Source organism: Paroedura picta, chromosome 2 (assembly GCF_049243985.1).
Source record: "Paroedura picta isolate Pp20150507F chromosome 2, Ppicta_v3.0, whole genome shotgun sequence".
Classification (NCBI taxonomy): Eukaryota; Metazoa; Chordata; class Lepidosauria; order Squamata; family Gekkonidae; genus Paroedura; species Paroedura picta.
In genome coordinates this window covers 99,460,003-99,485,325 of record NC_135370.1, presented here as the reverse complement: position 1 = coordinate 99,485,325, position 25,323 = coordinate 99,460,003, and the positions used below count along the sequence as shown (strand labels likewise).

At 42.2% G+C, this 25,323-nt stretch overlaps 2 protein-coding genes and 1 long non-coding RNA gene across 9 annotated transcripts in view; 2 read left to right on the top strand and 1 right to left on the bottom strand.

Moving 5' to 3' along the window:
- Positions 1 to 3,939: 3,939 nt before the first annotated feature.
- Positions 3,940 to 25,310, bottom strand: LOC143830044 (uncharacterized). 5 transcript variants are annotated; one of them, XR_013228331.1, is made up of 6 exons: positions 25,174 to 25,310; positions 24,394 to 24,551; positions 10,057 to 18,111; positions 7,684 to 7,759; positions 7,159 to 7,208; positions 3,940 to 5,662 (listed from the first exon to the last, which is right to left on the bottom strand). It is a non-coding gene; the product is annotated as an uncharacterized LOC143830044 (long non-coding RNA). The 5 variants fall into 5 exon arrangements; XR_013228332.1 differs by lacking the exon at positions 25,174 to 25,310 and adding an exon at positions 24,752 to 24,880; XR_013228329.1 differs by lacking the exon at positions 24,394 to 24,551.
- Positions 15,618 to 18,192, top strand: PTH (parathyroid hormone). The gene is made up of 2 exons (XM_077321862.1): positions 15,618 to 15,703; positions 17,931 to 18,192. The coding sequence occupies exons 1-2, from the start codon at positions 15,618 to 15,620 to the stop codon at positions 18,190 to 18,192; spliced, it is 348 nt and encodes a 115-aa protein (XP_077177977.1).
- The window catches only part of BTBD10 (BTB domain containing 10), a 40,598-nt gene continuing 40,245 nt past the window's right edge, over positions 24,971 to 25,323 (top strand). The window contains exon 1 of one of the 3 annotated variants that reach the window (XM_077321853.1): positions 24,971 to 25,125. In XM_077321853.1, the coding sequence (XP_077177968.1) occupies positions 24,971 to 25,125 (155 nt within the window). Of the gene's footprint in view, positions 25,126 to 25,149; positions 25,295 to 25,323 lie in introns of those variants that run through there. The other 2 variants (XM_077321858.1, XM_077321856.1) reach the window with 2 other exon arrangements.

Genomic DNA, 25,323 nt, shown 5'->3' with positions numbered 1-25,323 from the left:
TAGTGATGCTGTGCAGTGTTTATATCTTTAAGAGCTGGGCTTAAAGAGGCTATATCTTCAAATCTTAGGGCATAAGTGTGTCAAAACAAACACTGCCATTATAATGACCAGATAATTTTGCTACACTGTGAAGATTTATACACTGTACATCATGAGTAGTCATCATGCTGCATTGCTCCACAATAGGGTGCTTCTCTTTGAACAGGCATGTTTTATTCTGGTGTGGTCCCTGCCACAACACTGGCAACAGAAGCACATCAGCAGATAGATGCACAGCCTCAGGAACAGACAAATTGGCCACTTGTAGAGCAGCAAGAAGGAGCCTCTTGTGGCGCAGAGTGGTAAGGCAGCGGTCTGAAAGCTTTGCCCATGAGGCTGGGAGTTCAATCCCAGCAGCTGGCTCAAGGTTGACTCAGCCTTCCATCCATCCGAGGTCGGTAAAATGAGTACCCAGCTTGCTGGGGGGTAAACGGTAATGACTGGGGAAGGCACTGGCAAACCACCCCGTATTGAGTCTGCCATGAAAACGCTAGAGGGCGTCACCCCAAGGGTCAGACATGACTCGGTGCTTGCACAGGGGATACCTTTACCTTTACCTTTACTACAGCAGCAAGAAGGTGGCATTTCACCATTCCAAGAGGGGAAACTAAATCAGGCTAGCTGGAAGCTAAGAAAGTTAGCCCTAGCTAGTATTTGGATAGGAGACCTCCAAGGCAAAGTGAAGTCATGATGTAGAGGCAGGCAGTGGCAACCGCCTCTGAATGGCCCTTGCCTCGAAAACACTATGAGATCACCAAATATCAGCTGTGATTTGATGGCAAACAAATTAAATTAGGCAGTGGGGAATGGCTTGCATTTGAAAGGAGTTACAGAGAGGGCATAGAGAAGTGTTCAGCATCAAAACAAAACACGGCATAGCTGTGTAGCAGGACTCAGCTGTTATTTTGTACCCACAGGAAGGCAGAATTACAGAGGAAGAACATAATACTGCATGTGCACCCTTAGGAGCTCTGTGTCTGAAGCCCTATGAACATAATGGTCATAGACTGAGTTGGTAACTGTAGGAAGACAGAAAGTAGAACAAAGCACCCACCACATTTTGTCATAGGCATTTTATGATGGAAATAACATATGGCTCAATTTGGTAGTGGCAGCATCATTTATTTATCATTTTATTTTTAAAAATTATGCCATCTTTTCTCCCAGTCCTGGCCCGCACGGCGATGCACATAAAAACATTAACATATTTGATCAATTTTAAAGTATGAAACAATTCAATAAAACACATAAAGCAAGCAACACTAGAATCAGAGAGGAGGTATGGAAATCAAAAAAAAGTCTTCACCAGCAGGTGCAAGATACTGGGAGAGGGAGACGATAAATCTCCCTAGGTAGGATGTTCCAAAGTTTTGTTGCTATGACAAAAAAAAATCTAGGCTCTGATGACTGGGGCAACCAAACTAGAGCCTCTGGGTAAATGGATAGGTTTGTAAGAGAGGTCCTTAAGGTATGCTGCTCCCAGGCTATACAAGGCTTTAAAGGTCAATACCAGCACCTTGAATTCAGCCCGGAAGCAAACTGGAAGCCAGCTTAGATAGCACAAGACTGAAGTGATATGGTCCCTACAACTTACACCAGTCAACACTCTAGCCACAGCATTCTGTTCCAACTGCAGCTTCTGACAGCCTTCAAAGGCAACCCCAAATAGAACACCCAGCAGTAATCAAATCTAGTTGCTACTCTTATGTTGCTGTCATCTGTCCTATGACTGTACAATTAAAAGTTCTATCTAGATGCTACCAAGGCATGCACCCCAGTGGCAAGATCTTTTTTCTGCCTGGGAAGGACCAGAGGTAGCTCATCAGCCAAAGTTGGCGAAAGAGTCCCCTGGCCACTATTGCCTCATATTTATCCAGTAGGAGGCCCAGGAGCACTCCCAAACTGTAGTCCTACTCCTTTAGGGTATGTGCAACCTCATCTGAAACAGGAGATAACCCTTTTCCCAGGTCAGAAGTCTCATCCACACCAGTAGCACCTCCATTTCATCAGGACTGAGTTTCAGTTTGTTACCCTTCATCCATTACAAAACTGCCTCAGGTGTGGAAACTCAGTTTCTACAGCTTCCCTGAGATCTGTTGGTAGTGAGAGATAGAGCTGAGTGACATATGCATATCAAGCAACTCTGTCCACATTTCTGGATGACTCAACAGCTTCATATAGATGTTGAAAAGAATGGATGGGAAAGGAGCTTCTCAGGAAATTTTTTTTACTGATATTGGAGTCCAGGAGGTGCAACTGCCTCAAGATTCATCGGTGAATATTCTGTGGAAAAGAGTACAACTGCACTTTCTATGCCAAAGCCTAACTGGACAGAATATAAGTCTAAGGGAACAACAAGATGCAGTAAGCCTCGATATGAGACCCCCTTAAGAAGATTGGGGAAGGGAAAGGAGAAGCAAAGAAAAGGGGGAACAAAACGTTTGAAATCTTTTCTTTATTCTTCTTCTGCACACTTTTAAGGCAATATAATTGTAAGTGCTGGAAATGTCATGATAAAGTGGGTTTTTTATGTGACACCAAAAATGACTGCTAAAATTGCTAAAAACTATGTTAACAAATGTTGGAAATGTGGTGATAAAGTAGGCTTCTTTTTCTAAATGTGGTGGAAATGTGAAAAAGCTTATAAGTTCTGGGCAAAAGTTCATACCATTGTGTAGTTAATGTGGGGTCTTAGATTTTCTATGTAAGCTGAATCTGTATTATTAAGTACTAGATTTTAAGCCCATTTTACTGTAGATAAAATGGGCGCTAGATGGCATTGGCACGGGGCAAGGGTAGGCCTGGCTGGCGTAGCACAGGGCAGCACAGGGCCGCAGGAGGCTTGTCCCCCTTCCCCACGGCGGAGCGCAGAAGGTGTTGGGGAGGGCCGGGGCTACATGGAGGGGAAGCGGCGTACCTTTTGTCGGCGTCGGCTCCTGATCTGGCAGGCTTCTGAACGCCGTAGTCCGGGCGGAGGTGAGGCGGGCGGCGACGCTGTGAGGCGGCTCCGCCCGGCGGCAGAAAGCTTCCCGCCCCCCCCCCCACCCACCGACGCTCCCGAGGCTCTCTGGAGCCTTCTGCCGCGGGCCGCAGCGGGCTCACAGCGTCTACGACGCTGTGAGCCTGCTACGGCCTGCGGCAGAAGGCTTCCCGTCCCCCCCCCCCACCCATCCACCTCCCCGAGGCTCTCTGGAGCCTTCTGCCGCGGGCCGCAGCGGGCTCACAGCGTCTACGACGCTGTGAGCCCGCTGCGGCCTGCGGCAGAAGGCTTCCCGTCCCCGACACCACACATTTCATTTCCAAGATTCCACATGTACAGGTTTCAGAAGTGGCTTTGTTACAATGGATGTTGGCACCCTATATACAAACATACCATATTCTGAAGCCAGGGAGATGGCTAAGACTAATTTAGACTGCAAGAAGAAGACCCCCCTCCAACCCATTTTATAGAACTTTCAATATCATTATTGAAAACAATATTTTTTCCTTTCAGGATTAGTTTTATTTACAGCATTTACGAATTGTCATGGAAGGCCCCATAGCTTCCACTGTCGCCAATAGCTATGCAACTCTAATGTAAGTTCATATATTTCAGATATTTTTATTTATTTGAGTGTTTTGGATAACATTTTCATTATTTTCAGGAACCCTCAGAGGTGGTCAGAATTTCTGGATTGGGCCAATAGTAAATATACGACTAGTAATTTCTGTAGTCAGACTTTCATACCGTCTCTTTTTTCAATACCTGTTTAACAGTGGAGAGAGACAGAACTCTCAAGCTCACTTCTTAACATAAGTCCACATGTAGAAACACATTGTCATGTTACCAATCCTTTCACCCAGTGCATTTAAAAAATAGGTTCCTTAGACATAGACATGATTAATTTCAACAGGTGCAGACAGGCTTACTAATAATTTATTGGAGATAGAGAAAGTAATTAGGTCAGTTAGACAAAAGGCATACAATATTGCACATTCTTTTTATTAGAAAATGAACAGAAGCCTGTCTCTAATAGGAACAACTGTGCCTTTGAATTTTAAATGCTATCAAGAAAAATCCAGAACAGTATCTAAAATCATTGGTATCTACTCTCTGAAATTCTTGGGTGTAATTCTCCTCCTATTACATGGAGGAGAAACAAATATTGGTCCACAATAGGAAAGATTTAAAGGGGAAGAGATATCTTTCACCAGGAAATCATAAATGTGGAAGTTGTTACGTATGTATGTATATACGTATGATGGAGCTCTTCCATCAGGTCTATGGTTAAGGTCAGTACTGCAAGGAGATAATTTTAAATGTAATAAATCAAAAACGTTATAAACTGTAATAATGCTAAACATTATTAATTCAATGGCTGTGCCAGTTTCTTTTCATAGGAAAATTGACCCGTTCATTAAAAACAAGTGTAAAAAGGTAAAAGTATCCCCTGTGCAAGCAGCGAGTCATGTCTGACCCTTGGGGTCAGCGTTTTCATGGCAGACTCAATACGCGGTGTCAGTGCCTTCCCCAGTCATTACCGTTTACTCCCCAGCAAGCTGGGTACTCATTTTATCGACGTCGGAAGGATGGAAGGCTGAGTCGGCCTTGAGCCGGCTGTTGGGATTGAACTCCCAGCCTCATGGGCAGAGCTTTCAGACAACATTTCTGCTGCCTTACCACTCTGCACCACAAGAGGCTCTAAAAACAAGTGTAATGGAGCATAAATCAAGAATGCAAAACAAGGTCATCAAAGCTCCCTTTGTATACCATTTTCTTGAAAAGCAACATAGTGCAGACTCAATGTGAGTCTGTGCTTTAGAATATGTCAGCCCTACTGACATGAATATGAGTAGGGGAGCATTTGGCCCAGGGAACATTTTCCACCCCAGATTTGTGCTTCCACATGGGAGCCAGGACAGCAAAGTTCCCAGTGTGGAAATGGCCTATGTGTAGCTCTCTAGTTTTGACAAATGTTAACTGTTTGGAAGAAGTGACAACATTTCCATAGGTTCTCTATCACTACCCACTCTTTATTCTGAACATCATGCTGAATGCTAACAGCAAGGTCAAAATACAACTTGTCTTAAATTATGAAGAAATCATCAATGTCCTTATAAGGCATGCCATTCTGAGAAGGAACACTGAGAACAAAGTCCAATTTACAAACATTTTATCTGAAAATGTTTATCATCCTCCTCACTCTTAGCCTTGAATTGAAGCTTTAGTGCATATGGAGCTCTGGATCACACATTGTATTGAATGAGAAGATTGTCCTGGATGTTCGTAATGCAGTTGTCATTCTCGATACAATGGTGTTTCTGTTATTGATCAGTGAGGTATGTGCCTGGAGAGAACAAGATGAAGCTCTCATCTTCATGGATTTCCTTAACAGCATTCCATTAGCTCCATCAGGCCTGGGATTCTTCTCATAAAAGAGAGATGAGGTAACTAGGGTTCCCCATTTAGGCTTCAAAACAGCTATGTAATGCTATATGAGACTCTGTGCAGATGAGGTGTGGGGGTGGCATGCACAGAGCAGAAATGGATGCATTCACAGAGCTGTCTTCATAAAATGGCATATCCAGCACAGATACATTTCAAAATACTTGTCTCATGTACGGCAAGTGCTTCATATGAAACCTGCAGAAATGAATGCAATCTGTTTAAATATGTCCTCTGAAACTATATTTTTGTGACTTTCACATTAAGACGGTGGATGATTGGGTTCTTGTACAGAGCCAATTTCTGGTTCTGAATCATGACAGCCCTTTTTGCACATTTTATATCTTTTACCTATATACTGCCATTACATAGATATCTGCCTTCAGACAAAAGCAAGAGGTTAGATTATAAAACAGTGGAGAACTAACTTCTGATACTTCCAAACAGCAATTTTTTGGAGGATAGATATGTACTCAGTGACCTCATACGTCACAGACTATGCTGTAAGAGCAGCGGGCATGGGACTAACATGGACCATGCAGGACTAACATAAATGAGCTCCCAGAGGTGCTGTGGACCCTGCGGGAGCTTCCAGCATTCTGCAGGGCCTGCAAAATGGAGCCCTTGCATCAGGTCTATGGCTGAGGTCAGTACGGCCAGGGAGTTCTGCATGGCCCCCCTTCCAGGAGAGTGACATGAGTGGCAGAAGCAAAGGCCATCTGCACTCTCTTCCCTCCCACTCCTCTATGAGATGTTGACTGGGGAATTGAGACTAGTGAGGATTTTGTTTTCTGCTGTGTCTTCTTCCTTTTTGGTTTTGACTCGACACGATCAAAGCCGATGCAGGGATGACCATGAACCAACTAAAAGAATAGTCATTGACAGAATCGTATGGCAAAAACTTTCTTATAGAATCGCCAAGGGTCAGACACGATTGAACGGATGACTTCATCATCAATGAGTTGTGATTTTTATGTTTGGGGTTTTAATGGGTTTTTATTCAGACAAATGTAAACCACCATTAGCTGTCTGAGAGTGGTGGGTAATAAACAAACAAACAAATAAATAATAAATCATGTTGGAATTGTGCCTGATAGTATAAGGAGAGAAACATGTATCTTGCAAGTACCTATTTTGCTGACTTCCTACTGCTTTAATGCATAAGCACAAAGTTGATGATGCACTGTATTATTAATGCAAACATTATTTTGGAATTCAAAATTATCAATATCTTTTAATAAACAAATGCACTGTCCAGTCAGGGCCTTGCTGTCAGATTGCATCCTTCCTAGTTAATAGAATGCTCCAAGAGACACCTGAGGCTATGTCATGTTGGTTATGCTATTGACTAGGCATGCTGCTGAGGTATTTAAGAAGCCACAAATCTTGTCAATCAAATCAAGATCTAAAGAGTTTACTGACTGTCTCTTCAGATCCCCATTGTGTCAGGAGAGAAATATTCCTTAGATGTATTTAGAATGGTTGCCTCACTAAAACTATCCAGTGTGTCACCACTTACCACTTCTCTTGGCTATGGGATTATTAGAGGACTGCATATTGAGGCCATCTAATTAATGTAGATATGAACCCAAACAGGAGTTCTTGGTATTATAGGTGCCTCAATATTATTTTACAGGATAGTCATAAATGGGCATGCACACGTGTCTAAAGGCAAGGAAAGAGGCATTTTGTACCTTTTCTGTATTGATGCACAGCTATGCTGGACAGCTCAGGCTTTGTAGAACTGAATATCATGCAGAAAAAAGTAGAATGTATGAGTATCCAAATGTGATATACAAGGGTAAAATCTATATCAATATTTATTTATTGGATTTATAGTCTGCCTTATATTTGGGAATCAGGGCAGATTACATTTTATAGTTCAATACAATCTCTGTATAAAAGTTAAAATTAAAGTTAAAACAATAACATTAAAACACCTTAAAATCTTATACCTTAAAACCATAAATATGAAATATTTAAATTGCCTGTAACATTTTCTTTGGGAGGGAGGGAGGGGTTAATTCATTCTAAAGTAGGGGTTCCCAAAGAGGGCAGTATCACCTGCATGGGGGTAGTGGAAGGATCCAGGGTGGCGGTGAGGAATTTGGGGGCAGTAGGGGGGCGGTGAGGAGTTTTGCGGCAGTAGTCTGACTCTTCCTGCTGCAGCTGCATTCACTGAGGATAAAAAAAAAAGCATGCTGTGTGGCCCCACTTACCGCTTTTGCATTCTGCCACCTGCCATTTGTTCCGGTCCCTGAGAAGAGCTCACCAGGCTTGTCATTTCTATAGTGGCTGAGAGGAGACAAAACAACCTGCCATGCATTACCTTTGGGTTCTAATAACTGGATGTGATAGATGGTGGTGGAGGTTCTAGGCTAAGGTGACCAGATTTCAACATTGGTGAAGCAGGACACTTCCAATGTTGGGGGGGTTCTTGATTAAAAATTTGGTCTATATGGAGCAACAAAAAGTTTCATAGAACGCATAGAATGCAAAAATAGTATTGGAATATATATATATATATATATATATATATATATATATATATATATATATATATATATATATATATATATATATATATATATATATAAATTTCAACATAAGTACAATTTGCCAGGTGCCCCCAGATGTCCCCCAAAAGTGGGACAATCTGGTCACGTTATTCTAGGCTTTATTGTTCCTACACAATTTCAAAATGGCAGCCTCCATTTCATCCCTTGCTGACACACACCCTTCGGATCCCTAGCTCCTGCAGATCAGTAGTGTTTTTTTCAGTTTCATGGGGGAGGCTATTTCCCCTCCCTCTGTCATTTCTGTGTGTTTGCATATGTGTAAGGAGTTTTGAGGCCTTCCAGGGCTCCTACCCCCTCTGCTGGCTAAACCACCATCCTCATGCTCTCTGTGGGTTTCTAGCACTTCTCTTTGTCCTCCTTCCTTCCTTCTTCTGCCACCTTGGCTCTTAATCTGTCCTCACTCATATCCTTTCACTCTCTACTACTTTATTTGTGAATGATCTGCATTCTGCAGGGGGTTGGACTAGATGACTCTGAAGGTACATTCCAACTCTATTATTATATGATTCCTCACTCTCTTCTCCACTCCCTCCTCAGGTTATCCATTCTCATCGCCTTCCCTGCATCTGACCATGACTGTCTCATTACCTCCATTTTATCCCCTGCCCCATTCCCACTTCACCTCCCTTACTTCTCCCCCTGAGGTTTCAAAACTGTTCCTCTGTGTCTCCCTGGTTGTTTGGCCTTTCTACCCAGCTAGTCAGCTGACATGGTCTTGCCTCACCAGCCTGAGCATTCAGGACGTTAGGGCCAGCATGCCGGCTAGAGCCAGCTTTCCCTGGGGTCCTGCTTGGCTGTGGGGCTGCCTACTGCCTCCCCCATGCTCCTGGAACTCAATGTGGGGGCTGAGCACCCTAACTCTTGCCCCTGGCTGGAGAGGCTGGCCTTGGGGGTGGCATCAACTTCAGCCAGGGCTTGTCCCCTATGGTGGTCACCGCAGAGGGGGTGCCTGTGGCAAGCGGCCACTCCCCTGGGTTAGAATGCCAACATGGCCTGGCGTGGAGTCTTCAGTGCCACCCAGATGAGTCAGGAAAACTTGGGCTGCTCCATGGTTAGGAAAGGGGGAGGGGCTTACTGGAGCCCCAGGGAGAAGTCCAGGACAGCCTGAAGGAGGCCCAAACGGGGGGGGGGGGGGCACTAGGGATGTGGCTTAGGAGCCAAGGGGTTGGCAGCCTGAAAAAGTTTGGGAACCACTGATCTAAAGTATAACATCTTAACTTGGTGGGTATAGGGTGGACAGGCCAGTGGAATTAGCTGTTACTTCTGGTCTCAACAATAGGCCTGACAATAGGCTTTCTTTCTTTTACAGGTCAGTGCGTTCTATGGTGTAACTGCATGTCAATGCGTCACTCTTCTTACTAGTGCTAGCAACATTCCTTCATGCTCTGCTCTGTTGCATGCGTGAAGGCCACTGAAAGGTTGGTGTATGCCTGATCTAGCTTTTACCAGTGGGAAAACCTGAGGTCAGCTTTTTTTCACTAACATCTTCAGTTTACATCCCTGTCCTTCATAACTGCCAGATACCCCACGCTATTAAATTTGATATCATGGACATTGTGATCAATATGAGATCAGATCCACTCTATTGTATTATGAGATTACCATTTCTTAACCATATTAATAGCAATAACAATTTTAGTGATATGTAGCATATTCTGCCCAGAACCTCATTCTCATTGTCCCTTTTTCTTATCTCCTTGACAGTCCTGCCCTTCTTCTCCACAGCTGTCATCCTTGATGTCCTTCTAACTTATTTTATTTTGTTCCCTTAGTTTATTTTGTTCCCTTAGTTCATATTTGAGTTCTCTGTTCCTTAGTTTCCCTGCACCCTATATTTTCTTACTAGACAAGCCTCCTTGCCTGCCAAGTGTTCCTTTGTCTGCTTCTGTGTTGTCAATGCATGTAACACTTTCCTGGTCAAAATAGTTCATTTGTGAACATGTCATGGCACTGAAGCAACTACTACAGTAGGTGCTATGTAACAATCAAGAAAGTGAGTAGCATTTTTCCTACCTTCAAAAGCTACTCAGAAGTGGTATCTGGATTGGCCATATTAGATTCCATTTTGTTGCAGACTCCCCAGAAGCCCAGATGATATCTGTTATATTTTCTCCAAAATTCCCAAAAGAAAAACATCACATGCATATTTCACTAAGATCACCCAGTTATTTAACCAGTTTCCCCATTTAAAGCTTATTCTTACTTCATTTAAACTTTATAGCACTGATATAACCAATATATACACACAAGTATACCTGATTACTCCAATAATTTAACATGTATTATTTGGATATTGGTTTTCTAGATCACCCTTTCCTGGAAGCAGGCTTGGGGTACTCCACAATCCTTATGGGAAAGTGGCTAAAAAAAGCATGAGAGGTTTCATAAAATACCAGCGGTAGGCATCAAATACGTATTTAATCCCAGCCATTAAACAAGATGTTCCATCCACTATTCTATTGTAGTACCTTTCTACAACAGCAGCCATAGACCGCCAGAAGTAGAAAGTAGTGTATCAAATAAGTTGTCAGTAAAAGCAAATAATACACGTAATTCAATTGAGTCAAGCTACCTACTGCAGGGGAAGGCAATCAACCCTCTACCTAAAATGCCCTCAGTTACATCTTGAGAAAACATATTCTTTTGATAAAATTTAATTGAAAGAAAAAGTGGTAATGGAGGCATTCTGTCTATTTCTTACTTTTAGATCTACTATAATATTCCATTTGTTCCCAGAAAAATAAAAGATATCCTTGTTAACAATGCTATTCTTCCATTTATGTTTCTCTGACACAAAGGCAATATAAAGTTTAAAATTGTTTCCTCCAATATAGGAACAACTGATTTTAAGCCTTCCACTTTCTTATGGCTGATTCTAGGTCACCAGTTGGGTGGCTGAGCAGGCTGTAGCTGTTCTCTGTATTGTTATGTGCACATTTTTTCTTTAAATCAGTGAGATATTTGGTGAATATACAGATCTGACGTAGGCTGGATTTAATGAAGTTGGGCGCATGGGGCAAAGATTACTATAGTTTGACATTTGTTTTATTAGCTGATTGTAATTCAGTTGTAAATGTGACTTTTTAGTCATTTATGGACTCATTAACATTTAATGCTCATCATTAATTAATTAACCTAATGACACAATTTCTTTATGTGCATTTTTCTTCAACCCTCAACTCAGATTCCTCAAAAGTCAAACTCCTTTGAAGTTACCCAGGATACAGTATTTGATCCTAAACCTTCCTTTTCTTGCTTTATCTTTCAATGCCCCATTAACAAAAACACAAGATGGGTGGTACATGAGGGTCAGGGGGTGTGTTTGGGAATGACATCAACTGAGACAATAAAAAGGCTCCTTAGTTACTTAGAAGTTCTATTTTAAAGTTACATTTAAGGAGACCTCTAGACCAATTAAACAGACTTTAAATCAACGTCTGCCTGCTGCTGGCATATCAGAAGCAAAGACCTGCTTGAGAAACTCTTTGGTAAGAACCTTCTATTTTATTTCAGAAAGTGACTTTTATAAATGCCTGCCTTATGCAGTATTGGATCGCAAAAGTCAACAAATAGCCTGAAAACAAATGTGTGCCTGAATCTAAATTGTTCCTAAAACTGATGAGTCCTTTAAAGCCAGCTGAGATATGACTAAACATTTCACTGGGGTGAACTCAATTGTCTAATGGAACAAAAATTGGGCATACGAAACTGTGTTTACGTGATGTACATATAAGAATGTAAAGCATCTTAGCAGGTTTTTATGTTGCAACTGTGAAAATAATGCATTGCACAGGTTTCACTTAAAACATACCAGTGTTTTATTCAGCAATGCCACTCCACATTAAAATATGCTGAACACTTTTAACTGAAGTTTGTAGGCAATTCTTTGTTTTAAGTCAAACAATTAGAGTCAGGAACAAAATTGAGATTGTTTTGCTTTCTGATGTGTCACTAGCAATAACATTGATCATTGTGAAAACATTCAAATTTTTCTGTCAGTGAAACTCCCAGTGACAGCAATGCGCTTCTTTTGGCAGAGTGATTTCAAGACTGGACTTTTTGTGTCAATAGCTTTAGTGATATTTCTGAGCAAAGCAAAATAAAATTAATTGCTCCTATATTTATCGTGTTAACAGTTGTAGGTTTAGAAAAGGAAAGAAAGGATTCACTGCATTTTACTTCTGACACCATTAATCTCTGTGGTAAGGGAGATGTGAACAAACCGGTGTATGGCTAGAACAGGGTATGGCTAGAACAGGGCCTTTAGTTTGCCATGTCATACAAGAAAAGGATGAGGCACAATCCAGACAAAATTAAGAACCTTAATGTCTCATTGATTTCACAGAAAGAGTCAAGTGAGCATTCAGATCTCTCCTGTTAAAAGCAATGGGAGATTGTGTTCATATTTTTTCAGCTGATGATTTCAGAGATAATTTACAGATAAGTTAGCCAATTTAAAAACTCTGCATTAAGAATATTCTAAAACTGAAAGTAACCAACATGGATAGTTCAGGGTATCCTAATCTTGATAGATCTCAGAAGCTAAGCAGGGTGGCCTTTGGAAAGAAGACCTCTGAGGAATACCATGACACAGAGGCAGGGGATGGCAAACATCTCTCCTGAAGGACTCTTGATTTGAAAGTCCCACAAGGTCACCATAAGTCATTCATGATATGACAGCAAAAACAAAGAAACAAGCCTGGTAAGTAGTCAACATAATCAGAGTAGATCTACGCATAGCTTGAATGGGACTTCTTTCAACCTACAAATATCATATGCCCACAAATCTGCTGAAGAGGATTGATCAGTTGTGTGGTAAAAATAGGTTAGGTTGCAAACTGTATGGGTGATGGGGTTTCACTGTGAATTGAGCTCTGCAAAAATTCACTCAGCCCATATTCTCAAGACATTACTATCCTGTGTCAATTAGACCTTACATAGCCTTATCCATAAAATTACTGACAATATGTTCAGGACCAATAAATAAACAAACAAACTAGCCAGGCAACAAATATTTCTTCACACAATACAATAATCAAATAGTAGACTGGAAGTAGGTGGGAGTGGGCAGGACAAAGAAAACTGACAGAAATATTACGTCTGAGGAAAAAACAACACACAGTTAGCTTCTAGAAAAATGTTGGGATAAAACTGATTTCAAATGAACTGGAAATAACAAAATCCTCTAAGTGAAAACTAAAGGCATAAAAATTATTATTTATTTATTACATTTGTATACCACCCTCCACTAAGGCTCAGGGCAGTTCACAAAGAACTATACAGAACAATACATCGAACACAGAGATTATAATGAATGAAAGGTAACAGTAATAATAACAATAAACAAAGAAATAACATTCTAACATAGTGAACAATCTACCAGGCCCATGGTTGGTCATATCTGTCACATGGGTTCAAGGGGCTCAGTAGATCTTGTTCAGTTTTGGTTGCCCTCAACCAAATGTCTGGTGGCCTTTTGCAGGCCCTGTGGAATTGTTTTAGTTCCGTTAGGGCCCTGATCTCTGCTGGGAGCTTGTTCTACCAGGTGGGGGCCAGGACAGTGAAGGCTCTGGCCCTGGTTGAAGACAAGCAGACTTCCTTGAGGCCAGGGATCACTAGCCGGTTGGAGGTGGCACAGCACAAAGCACTTTGAGGGGCATAGGCACTTTGAGACAGTCCTTCAAGTACACAGAGCCCAGATTGCGTATGGCCTTGAAGGTAATTACTAAGTCCTTAAGCCTGATCCAGAATTCAACTGGTAGCCAGAGCAGTTGTTGAAGGCTGGGCTGGATGTGGGACCTCCATGGTGTTGCTGTGGGGACTTTAGCCACCACATTCTGGACCAGTTATAGTTTCAAGGTCAAAGTTAAGGGTAGGCCTGAGTAGAGCGAGTTGCAGAAGTCTAGCCTAGAGGTGATTGTCGAGTGGTTAACTGTGGCTGGGTGTTCCAGGGCCAAGTAGGGTGCTAGTAGTTTGGCTTGGCAAAGGTGGTAGAAGGCCAGCTGTGCTACTCTTGTGACTTGGGCCTCCATAGAGAAGGAAGCATCCAGGATCACGCCCAGGTTCCTGGCGAGGACCCATTATGCACGGGGGGAATAACGCACATTCGGGGTGGAATGGCGGCGACTAAAATCACCGATAACGCACGGTGCCATCCGCAACCGGCCGCAGCTTCAGTGCATGCCGCCGAAAAAGCCGTCTTAGCGAAACGCAGAAGAAAACACAGCTTCCGGGTGACTGGTGTGCAACCAGAAGCGGCGGCGGGATTGCCGCGTGCATAATCGGTTTTGCCGCTGTCGTGCCCCGTCCCATGCATAACCGGTGTGCTTCACGTCTTCCCCCTCCGCGTTTTCCATGTGACCCGAAATCGCCGTTTCGGCGGCCGTGCATAATGGGCCGAAGTGAGACACTGACAGCTGCACACCGTCAAGGTTTGGCAGATGTGCTTACTCGCTTGGACCCTTCCCACCCAGCCACAGAACCTACACCTTTGAAGGACTGAACTTCAGACAACTCTGCTTGAGCCACCTCATCACTGCTTCCAGACAGCTAGCTAATGCGTCTGGGGGAGAATCAGGGCAGTCATCCATCAGAAGGAAGAACTGCGTGTCATCCGCATAGTGGTGACAACCCAGCCCGAATTTCTGTACCAGTTGAGCAACAGGGCACATGAAGATATTAAACAGGATTGAAGTGTGAAAATCGAGATAAAAAGGAAGCAGTACAGGGACAGAACTGACAATTACAAGATCTGGTGATAGCTACTAGCTTAGAGGGCTTAAGAAGTTTGGCCAAATTTATGGAGAAAAGGTGTGAAAATTAAACAAAAAATATCAACAGTTGAATATTGGATGCCTGGGGGAAAAAACAGAGGAGACCTATTGCCTCCATGGTCTGCTTGTGGACTTCCTAGAGGCATCTGCATTGGTATTATGGGACACCGAACACTGGACTAGATGGATCTTTGCTTTGGTTCAGCAGAGCAGCTGTATTCTTAAGCATCTCCATGTATGTCCCTTTATAAATGATAATTAATTACAAGTCAGTAGGGCTACAATATATCATCACAGTTGTCAGGAGGGGGCTAAAACAAATGTAATGTATATAACCCAATGTGACTGAACAGAGATTATGAATTTTAAAATATTAAATAAGTTGGAGCTGTGGAATAGCACTATATCGATGCTAAACTATATTCTGTATAGGAATAAGGAATAGGAAACATACAATATATAGAATATCACTAGAAATATTTAAGTCAAATAAAATCTATTTCTGAACTTGCTGCATGTATCACACAAAGTAGATTTATGCTATCATGTCAAGATTATGAACTGTAATCCTCATGTTGAAGTGGAAGATGAGGCAGATTTTAAATGACTGGGTCAATGTTTAACAAAAAACCAATTTGTCTTCTCAGTTTCCTGCCCTATTCAGCACACATACACACAAATATATTGCCCAGATAACCGGTTCTTTATTTTGATACTTATTGTTAAAAACTTTTCTTTTGTCTTACCCATTACAACCAAGAGTACACAAAATAATTAGTTTTCCCCACTCTTTCAGTTAGCATGACTGCAATCAGAAACATGGCTAGAACAGCAATCGTTTTATGGGCAGTCTGCTTGTTGACCAATTCTGATGGAAAAGCCATGATGTAAGTAGAGAACATTGATCTAAAAGCATTAAAGCCATGTCTATGCTGGAATCTCTATGCTGGATTATTTTTCTAATGTTTTAGCTTAAGCACAAAAATGAGTGAAGAACTTTCCAGATTCTTTTCAAGATTGCCCAGTGAACAGTTCATGTTTACTGAACTTGATGTCTCATTAAAATGCAGTAAGACTTGATTCAGAGTAAACTTGCAGAACTGAAATAACCAGAAATTCATAAGGGGATGCTGTGTATAAATACTAAGGAATTTTGTTCTGAGAGAGAGAGCAGCATGGTATACGGCAGCTAAACTCAATTGATACTTGGAAGGAAGGCTACCAAGGAAGACAATGGCAGACTACTTCTGCTTCTCATTTGTCTTGAAAGCCCCTTGCTGGGATCATCTAAGTCGAGTGCATAACTTGACAGGACTTTACACACACATTTGTTGTTGTTGATTTGTGGCTTTAGGCTTCTCTTGTGCATTCCTCCTCTCAATATCTGAAGAGCATAAAGCCTGCGAGATGTTACCTTAGATTCTGGCACAGGACTAAAAGCTTTCCAGATGCACCTACCCACTATACACATGATGTATACTTGATAAAAATCAAGTCAATCTTAGTTTTAAATTTTTGAAAATTACATGAAGGCTCAAGGGGGTGCAGGTTACAGTAGATAAGCGATAGGGATGTGAGTGTCTTGCATAGTGCAGGGGATTAGACTAGATGACCCATGCGGTCCCTTCCAACTCTATTATTCTATGATTCTATGTTTACAGCTCGTGTGGGTTGGGGATGGGGGATTGCTTTAAGTTGGATAGTGAAGCAGCTGCAGCAATGACTATGTAGTACCTGTCAAACATCCATAGTTCTTCCACAATATATAGTCATTTTTGTTATGAACCTAATGATAAACCTGGAAATATGCTAGGATGGCCAGATGAAACAGAATACCGTGTTTTCCCACTTTAATATTATATAGGACAAAAATCTTTGCAAATGCAAGTTTGCTGACACAAATCCAATCTTTTGCACCATCTTCTGCATAGGTGTTTTGTCCTTTTGTTTCATCTGACCTTCCAAAATGCCTCTGGTCAGATGCAATATAAATGCAGTATAGAACACCAATATTTTGCCCTGGGAAACTAGTACTGAATTTGCTCATGGCGACTACAGCATCATAAAACCAAGCTTCAATTTGATGTAAAATTGCACATTCATTTTTAAGTGCTTGCAAGCCATCAAATTCTGGATCTGTACTCATGGTAGTATATTTAGATCAAAGATATCCTGGTTTTGATGAACTAAAGGCATTTTGGAATTTTGAATAAGGTTAATGATAATAAAATGGCTGTCCTGCCCTTGCTCAGCCCAAACACAAATGTTGAAAGGTTAAATTACAGGTCCTCCTGCAACGGAGACAGCTGTTTCTGGATGGGTACTCCCTTCAGATGCAAAGGTGAAGCTTTGGGGCTGTTCTGAAGTACTTCCTACATTGAGGAGAACTAGGGCTACCTCTTAGCTGCTTGGTTCAATTTCGAAAGAAAGAGGGTTAATTTCTTGCATAGATATAGCAAAGCTCTACTCATAAAAGAAAGAAATTTTGTGTCTGTGGCCAAGATAATGTGATATGGCTGTGACTCATCTGACAAGAATGAGCTCAGCACTTGTTGCTCAGTCAGCAGGTAGGGGGAAATGTAAGGCTTCACACGATTCAAAACTAACCAGCTCGTTTAGATTACCCTCTTATCACTATCATAGTCATCTTTAGATGAACCTTTATATGAGCCTTTCTCAACTTTTTTACCATTGAGAATCCCCTGAAACATTCTTCAGGATTTGAGAAGCCCCAGAAGTGGCATGACTGCAGAATATGGTACACAACATAGCTGTGTACATGCCCACCTGGGGTCCCCCCTCTTCCCACCCCCTTCAGGCCCACCATTGGCCATTTGGGAGGGGTAGGTGGGTTTGTATGACCATACATGGTCATATCACCCAATAAAGGTTTAAAAGGTTTTTAAAATATATAAAAAAATTAACTCCCACTCATTTGGGAAACCTTCCCAAGGCTGTCATGAAACACTGGTTGAGAAAGTCTGCTCTATACTTTAAATATTAGTCTCCAGCATAACTATTACAAAATCTGCCCATGGTCTAAACAGATTTTATCTTCCTATTCAGTGAAAACAAGTTTGGCTTAATGTAGGCTTACACAAGCTTTCATTACAGGAAGAGGTCTGTAAGTGAAGTGCAGATGATGCATGATTTGGCGGAGAACATTCATTCTGCTGAGAGACAAAGGTGGCTCCTTGAACAACTACAGAATGTACACCATGATGGCCAGCCTCCTGAAGTAGCAGTGGATACTAAGCGTCGTGAAGTCAGAAGTTGGAGACTGATGCCTGATCATCTGCAGACAAAGATGCAGAAGAGGCAAAAGGATTGGAACAAAGCTTATAGAAGTGTCACATTTAAGACCAAACCACAGTGAAAACTTCCAAGTGCATACAGTAGAGAGCAAATAGGGCATTTAATTATTTATAAATTGCTGAGACGACATCCAAGGGCATGTTCGCACAACACCACTTATTGAAGATTGGGTATGCTTACATTGCAGATCTTATAGTCATATATCATTATTATTATTATTTCTAGTCATATATATTATTATTTCAATTTATTACCCACCACTCCCAAATGGCTCATGGCAGGTTACAATAGTATGAATAGAATCCCATTAAAACCCTCCATTAAAATCCCCAGACATAAAAACATAACACAGATCCAACCAATCACAATAACAAAAAAGATACAGTGGAAAAAACTCGACTTACTATAATTCCCCCAACAAAAATCTCACAGTAGGGGGGGGGAGAAGGGGCGCTGATGGAACCCACAAGCCTTCACTCACACCACTCTATCCTGGAAGGGGGCCATACAGATCTTGCTTGCTGCAGCGGCCTCAACCATAGACCTGGTGGAAGAGCTCTGTTTTGCGGGCCCTGCGGAATGCCAAAAGCTTCCACAGGGCCCTCAGCTCTTCCGGGATCTCGTTCCACCAGGTAGGGGCCAAGACCGAAAAGGCCCTGTTCCAGGTCGAGGCCAGGTGCGCATCCCTGGGGCCGAGAATGACCAACAAACTAGTGCCTGCAGAGTGTAAAGCCCTGAGGGGGGCATAGGGTGACAGGCGGTCCCTCAGATATGTGGGTCCCAGGCAGCGTAGGGCCTTAAGGGTTAAAACCAGAAACTTGAACCGGATCCAGGCAGCAACTGGCAGCCAATGCAGCTGACTCAGCACTGGCTAGATGTGGGCCCTCCAAGGTGTTCCCGTGAGGACCCTAGCAGCTGCATTTTGAACCAGCTGCAATTTCCGGATCAAGCCCAAGGGCAGGCCTGCATAGAGCAAGTTACAGAAATCTATTCTGGAGGTGACCGTCACATGGATCACTGTGGCCAGGTATTCGGAGGACAGATAAGAGTGCTAGTAGCTGAGCCTGGCGAAGATGGAAAAATGCCTGGCTAGCTACCCTCTTGACCTGTGCCTCCAGTCTACATATAGTGGAAGCTTTGGCTCACACTGCTTGTCCACGAGGCTGACAGGGTGAATTGCAAGGTCAATGAATACCATGCAGTCTTTATGATTGGCTTTCTGATTCTCACCCCTCACAAGGAGATGTGATTGCTGCCTTGGCTAGTGAAAGGTGGCAGCCATGGAGGACTGGTTCCACTCATTCCTTCTTTCAGATAGTAACACGAGTCTGCCATAAGTAACTAGAATAATTAGTATAAAAATATTACTTTGGAATTGCCCTTCCACGGCAGCCGCTATATTTATTTAAATTGAGAATAACTGTAATCCATAAAATAATAATGTAGAACAGTCTTACAGGGATACCACAGTTTTCAATATGATTCTAATTATTCCAAAATCAGTATTTTGTTAATTGTTGCCACGTAAACCGTTTACTGCAAACCTTTATGTGCATGAAGATTTGGGTACTTTGGGCTTTCTCTTGTAGGCTAGTATACATACATACATACATACATACATACATACATACATACATACATACATACATACATACATACATATATATATATAATATATATAATTATATATAATTATATAATATATATAATTATAATATATATAATTAATAAAGGGCTTGAAGCATGGGACACACATAAGATTCAGAGAGGAGGATTCTCAGATAAATGGAGCCTGAATAAATGCATACAACAAAATAAAGTAGATAGGGCAACATATTCTAATACTCAAAAAGGGTTGTAATTGAAGGTCATAGGTTCAAATATCAACCGCAGCACTTTCTTTCATTGAATCACTGGGATCATAGGGAAATGGGAGGTGTATCCAAATTACACAGTTATGGTTTGACAGTTGCTTGCAGAAGGTATTTCTAGAAATTGAATGATAGGGGAAGTGATCTAAAGACCAAAATTCCTTGGATTTGCTGGGTGGGGAGGGGTGAGAGTTAAGCAAACATGGCAATAACATTAGTTAAATGACATCAGGCTTAAGAATTAAAACACTGGATGAGTTTGGAGCTCAGTGCAAGCATGCACTGTCTCTTTCACTTCAATGCTAAACAATGTTGCACTTAAAGAAACCTCTGCACTATTGAACTGAATAGGGCACCCCTGGTCATGCAGAGTTCCAAATGTTCATTGAAATACCTGTATGTACATTAAAGCCAATGAATTAGAATTAAAGGCTACTGACATATCATAGGTTATCATACTGTATCTTTGCTAACGTGATGGATATGATCCTTCAGGCAGATCTAAGACTGAAGCAAACCCTTGAAATCACAGAGAACTGCATTGTATTAAGTGATGTTTCATGTGCAAACAAAGTTCTAAGAATAACATAGGGTATATTTATGGGATTACAACCTTAAAATGCACTTTCTATTTATTCTTTTGTTGTATGTTCATGTTCAACTTACAAAATGCAGTTTTATTCCCCCCCCCTATTTCTTGCTTGTGCCTTGTCAAATAAAATGGACCAAATTGCTCTCATACAGTAGTGGTTGAAAAGCAAATATTCTGGTTTTTGTGTTATTATTTACATGGATATTTCCTAACTAGTCTGGGATGATGAAACCACCATCTTTTAGTACGTATCAATGACACAACACGATCCAGTTATAGTGGGGAAAGGGACTAATGGTGTAATCCTAAGCAAAATTATACCTTTCTGAATCCATCAACTTGATTTCTAACTGGTTAACCACTAACGGTGAAAATGGTGCTTTGCTAGTCTAATATGTAATCTCATGCCCAGGTATTTAACTTGCATCCTATATCAAGTTCACCAGAATTATTCCTAGTGCTGAACTTGTAAGAGAATGGAATTAAAGGCCATTCCTAAATCAATAAGGGCCACATATAGTTTACCATGCACAATGGGCCTGGGATACCCGTTTGTTGTTATAATAAAAAATTTTTAATGCCAACACTCCAAGAATATTTGAAGTGTGCTTTGGCAAAGACTATGGTTTTTGATTTTTCAAAGTTTATTTCTACATTGTTATTTCTGCAGTAGCCATGAAAGCCTCAGTGATAATGGAACAGACTGACATAGGATCTAGAAATTATTACCATATCGTCTGCATATAGTAACATTGCAGTTGGTCTTTTCCTATGAATTGGGGGTGGTGGCGGCCTATTGATTTTCAGTATAAAGGCTGGAAGACCTAGAAGGTAAAGACTAAACCGATTGGGGGGGGGAATATGGTCTAGTTTTACCTCAATACTAATGGGAATTTTCTGTTAAACTGCCATTTGCAGAAATTTGTATTTGATAAGTGTTGCCTCAATGTAATTTCCTTATTAGAAATAATAGACGAGAATTTGGAGGGCAGTGAGTTTTTTCCACAGATTTTCTCTTGGGATGGAATTAAGGGCCATTCTTAAATCAATAAGGGCCACATATAGTTTACCACTAGGGTTGTGCGATTCGGCTGCCGAAGCGGCCGTTCCGTCCGGGCGCAGCCAGCGCCGCGCCGCAGGGGGGGGGAGGGCGGTGCCGGCAGCGGCGTGACAGCGGGCACAACCACGCAGGCGCGGAATTCCGCGCCTGCGTGGTTGCGCCCGCTGTCACGCCACTGCCAGCACCGCCCTCCCTCCCCGCGGCGTGGCGCTGGCTGCGCCCGGACGGAATGGCCGCTTCGGCGGCCGAATCGCACAACCCTATTTACCACCTCTATGTTTGGTATATTTTACACTTAAAAAGGACAGCACAGTGCAATGATCCACTGTCGAATTTCCTTTTTTTGAACCCATCTGCTCAGGTACAAGTATGTTTTTATTGGAAATCCAATGTGTTAATTTTAAACCCAGAAATTTTGCATAGTGTTTTCTTATAACCGAAAGCAGGCTTATTAAATGATAGTTGGCAAAAGAGCAACCTTACCTTTTAAATATATATCTATCATACAATATGATAGAATTTAACCATGAATCCAGCAGCTGACCTGAATGATTAATCTGTGTAAATAAACCTGGTAATAAAGGAGCCCACCATTCTTCATTGTACAAGAGGAGCTCAACCATCACTCAAATTGTGTACTTCCTTTTTCTATCAATGGTTTGAGGCATGGGGAGGGGCTGTGCATTAATCTACATGTACTGCGCCACATCGTCCCTCTACCTGGCCAACTAAATGTCAGTAGCCCAGTCAGGAATTTCTGATCTATGCATGGAATGAGTGGTCAGGCTTCTCAGGAAAATATTTGACCACAGTATAAAATCTCAAAAGAAAAGATCTTTATTCACCAGAATACATTTTCACATCACTAGAGTTAGGACATTGGAAAACAATATCAAAATACTATACGTTGTTAAAAGAACTGAGAGAAATAAGCAAAACATATGAGGTTAACTAAGTTTTTCAGTCACTAGTATTACCTTTGCATTCTCTTCCTGGAATGGATGCAAGCCTGTAAGCACTTTAAAAAAAAAGGCTGGGCAAGATAGACTCGCTCCATTTGTTCCATGGACCTTTGCTTGCACACTTTTAACAGGGCACCCAGAACTTTAATGTTTCTGCCCCAAAAGGGACGTTTACCCTATAATAAAATTTGGAATGGGTCCATATGTGTACCTTTTCTCTAGTCAAATTAAGATACACATTCTAAATCTGTTATGACCACCTTACTAAATCCAAATAGCCATTTTATCTTGCCCTTTCCTGAAAGCTGGGTAAATAGTTATACCATACTATTTGTCTCCATAAACAATCACAGATGTTTATAGTTCCATTACCAGAGAAAAAATGAGATCAGGAACTCCCAGAGTTTTAATTGAGGTATCCTGCATCTCTGTCACTTAGACTAGGTATGGAATCTTTTAAAAAGATAAGCATAAATTCACAGAATATAGAGTTGAATAAACAGAGCTAGGAAGTATTATGAGTCTCTACTGAACATCATTTACTAAGGCTTGTTGAGATAATTAAATGTGTCTTCAGGAAGAACTACAAAAATAACTTATACTGTATTACTCAGGGAGGGTACTCTACAAGATGCCCAATTTTGTTACAAGGATCTTCCTTATTCTTTATTATTTCCACAAATTCCTATTTCACATTTGGAAAATGGTTCATATTTGGGAAATGGCAGTGCCTTGATAGTGGGGGTGGTTGTCTAGATTTCTTGGACAGCAATAGTGAAAATGGAAGTCTGCCCCATCAATTAAGTGTGATCTTCTGGCAGCTTAAATTCACCATGTTGCCTCCATACTGTGATTTACCCTACACCTAGTGGTGCCTATCTTTCTAAAAATGTTGCATATTAAGCTACTGATGTTTGCAGTTTAAAGAAAATACAGTAAAGCTCTTAAACAGTATATAATCCTATACAGCTGGAGGTTTTCACTAGAATTTCAGAAACTAGATCCTGAATTTCAGAAACTAGCAATATTGGTGACCTGTACTGAATGTCATATGGACACATGAACAAGCCATATCGTGAATCAGGCTACTGGACCATCTAGATCAGAACTATCTACTCTTGACTGGCAAGTTTTTCCAGCGTCCCAAATAGTTGTGTTTTCACATCAGCTACCAGTTTTCCTTTCCTCTGGAAATGGTGTTTGGGACCTTCTGATTGCCAAGCAGATGACCTAATACTAAACCATGGCCCTTCCCAATTTCCTTGGATATTACTGAAAAGAGGCAAGAAATTTTATTCTGACCATCTGTGAGATGATACATAGGGAGATGAAGTATATCTATTACCAGTGTGTGCCCTGCCTTCCTTCACTTCACCTTACCTCGCTCTGTGATTTGCTTTCATGATGAATGTGACAGTTTGACTTATAATTTGTAATATTCTGAATTACTACCTTCTCTTGGCACGTTTTAAGAGAAACACAAGAATTACAACATTCAACACTCAAGCCACCAGAGGGGGCTGTTAGAATTTGTAAAACATTAATTTGTTCAGTCATGAGATATAGATAGCTTGGCCTTGCTGAAACCGGCCATCAATGGGGAGAAATCAATGGAGAGATAACGGACCATTCTCTTTTCCTGTCACTCCTCCCAACATCACTTCGTGTTTTTCTCCTAAACTAGAACAAATGCACTCAATTCGAATCAAATAAATGCACAGGGTATTAAAACTAGGATATGTTTGGCGGTTTGGTAGGTCCTTGGCTTTGTTAATACCTTCCTGTAACCCTTGATTCAGTTTGATTGGCAGACTTTCCACCTTTAATTCTTCTATATATCTTAGTGTTTCGTGCTCTCTACATGGAGCGTTTGTGGTAAAATTTCGATCGTATTTGTCATTGTCAGCCGGAAACAGGCTCTAAATCCTTTTCAATCTGAAATAAAATACGATTGAAATTCGTGAGCACAGAGGATCGAATCGTAACCCAGACAGTTGGGGGCGGGAAGCAAACACAGCCCCCTGCAGACCAAGGGCAGTCATGATAAAGCTGAATAAGCCGACGCCGACGATGAGGGCGTGCCGCGTGAATGAGACATGCCGGACTTGCCCACAGAAGCAGCTCGTCACCCTCACCTGAGACTCTCACGTGCCCAGACAAGGACTTCTCCGTCTCCCCCCAAAGGCGTAGCCATCGTATAAGGAGAGAGCGGGGGTGGGGTGCCAATTAAAAACAAGAGGCCTCCCCCCACCCCAGCCCACGCCCGACCAAGGAGGCGGCCACAGGCCCCGTTCCCCTAGGGGCCCGCAAGAAGCGCCGCCGTTGCCGCCTGGTCACGAGGGGCAAGCGTGAGGATGCCGCTGGAGCCGCGCCACCCCAGTCTGGCTGGGAACCCAGCGGGAGCGAGGCGGAAGAGGCCGCTGCCGCTGGACCAGCCCCTGCCCGCTTTCCGCCTGGCTCACACGGGCTGGGCAGTGCTGGGAGCCGGAACAGCCTCCTCCCCGGCCCAGTGAGTAGAGCCCCCCCCCCCGCGTTGAAGTCTCGCGAGTTTCCCTACCGGTCCTTCCTTCCACCAGGGTGACGTTCTCGCGAGAACAGAGCCTGACGGTTGACGGGGCCTAGTAGCAGCAGTTCCCAGTGGAGGCGGGGGAGTGCGGGCCCGGCGTTGGCCGTAGCAGGTGAGGGGCGGCGGCTGTGTCCTCCGCGG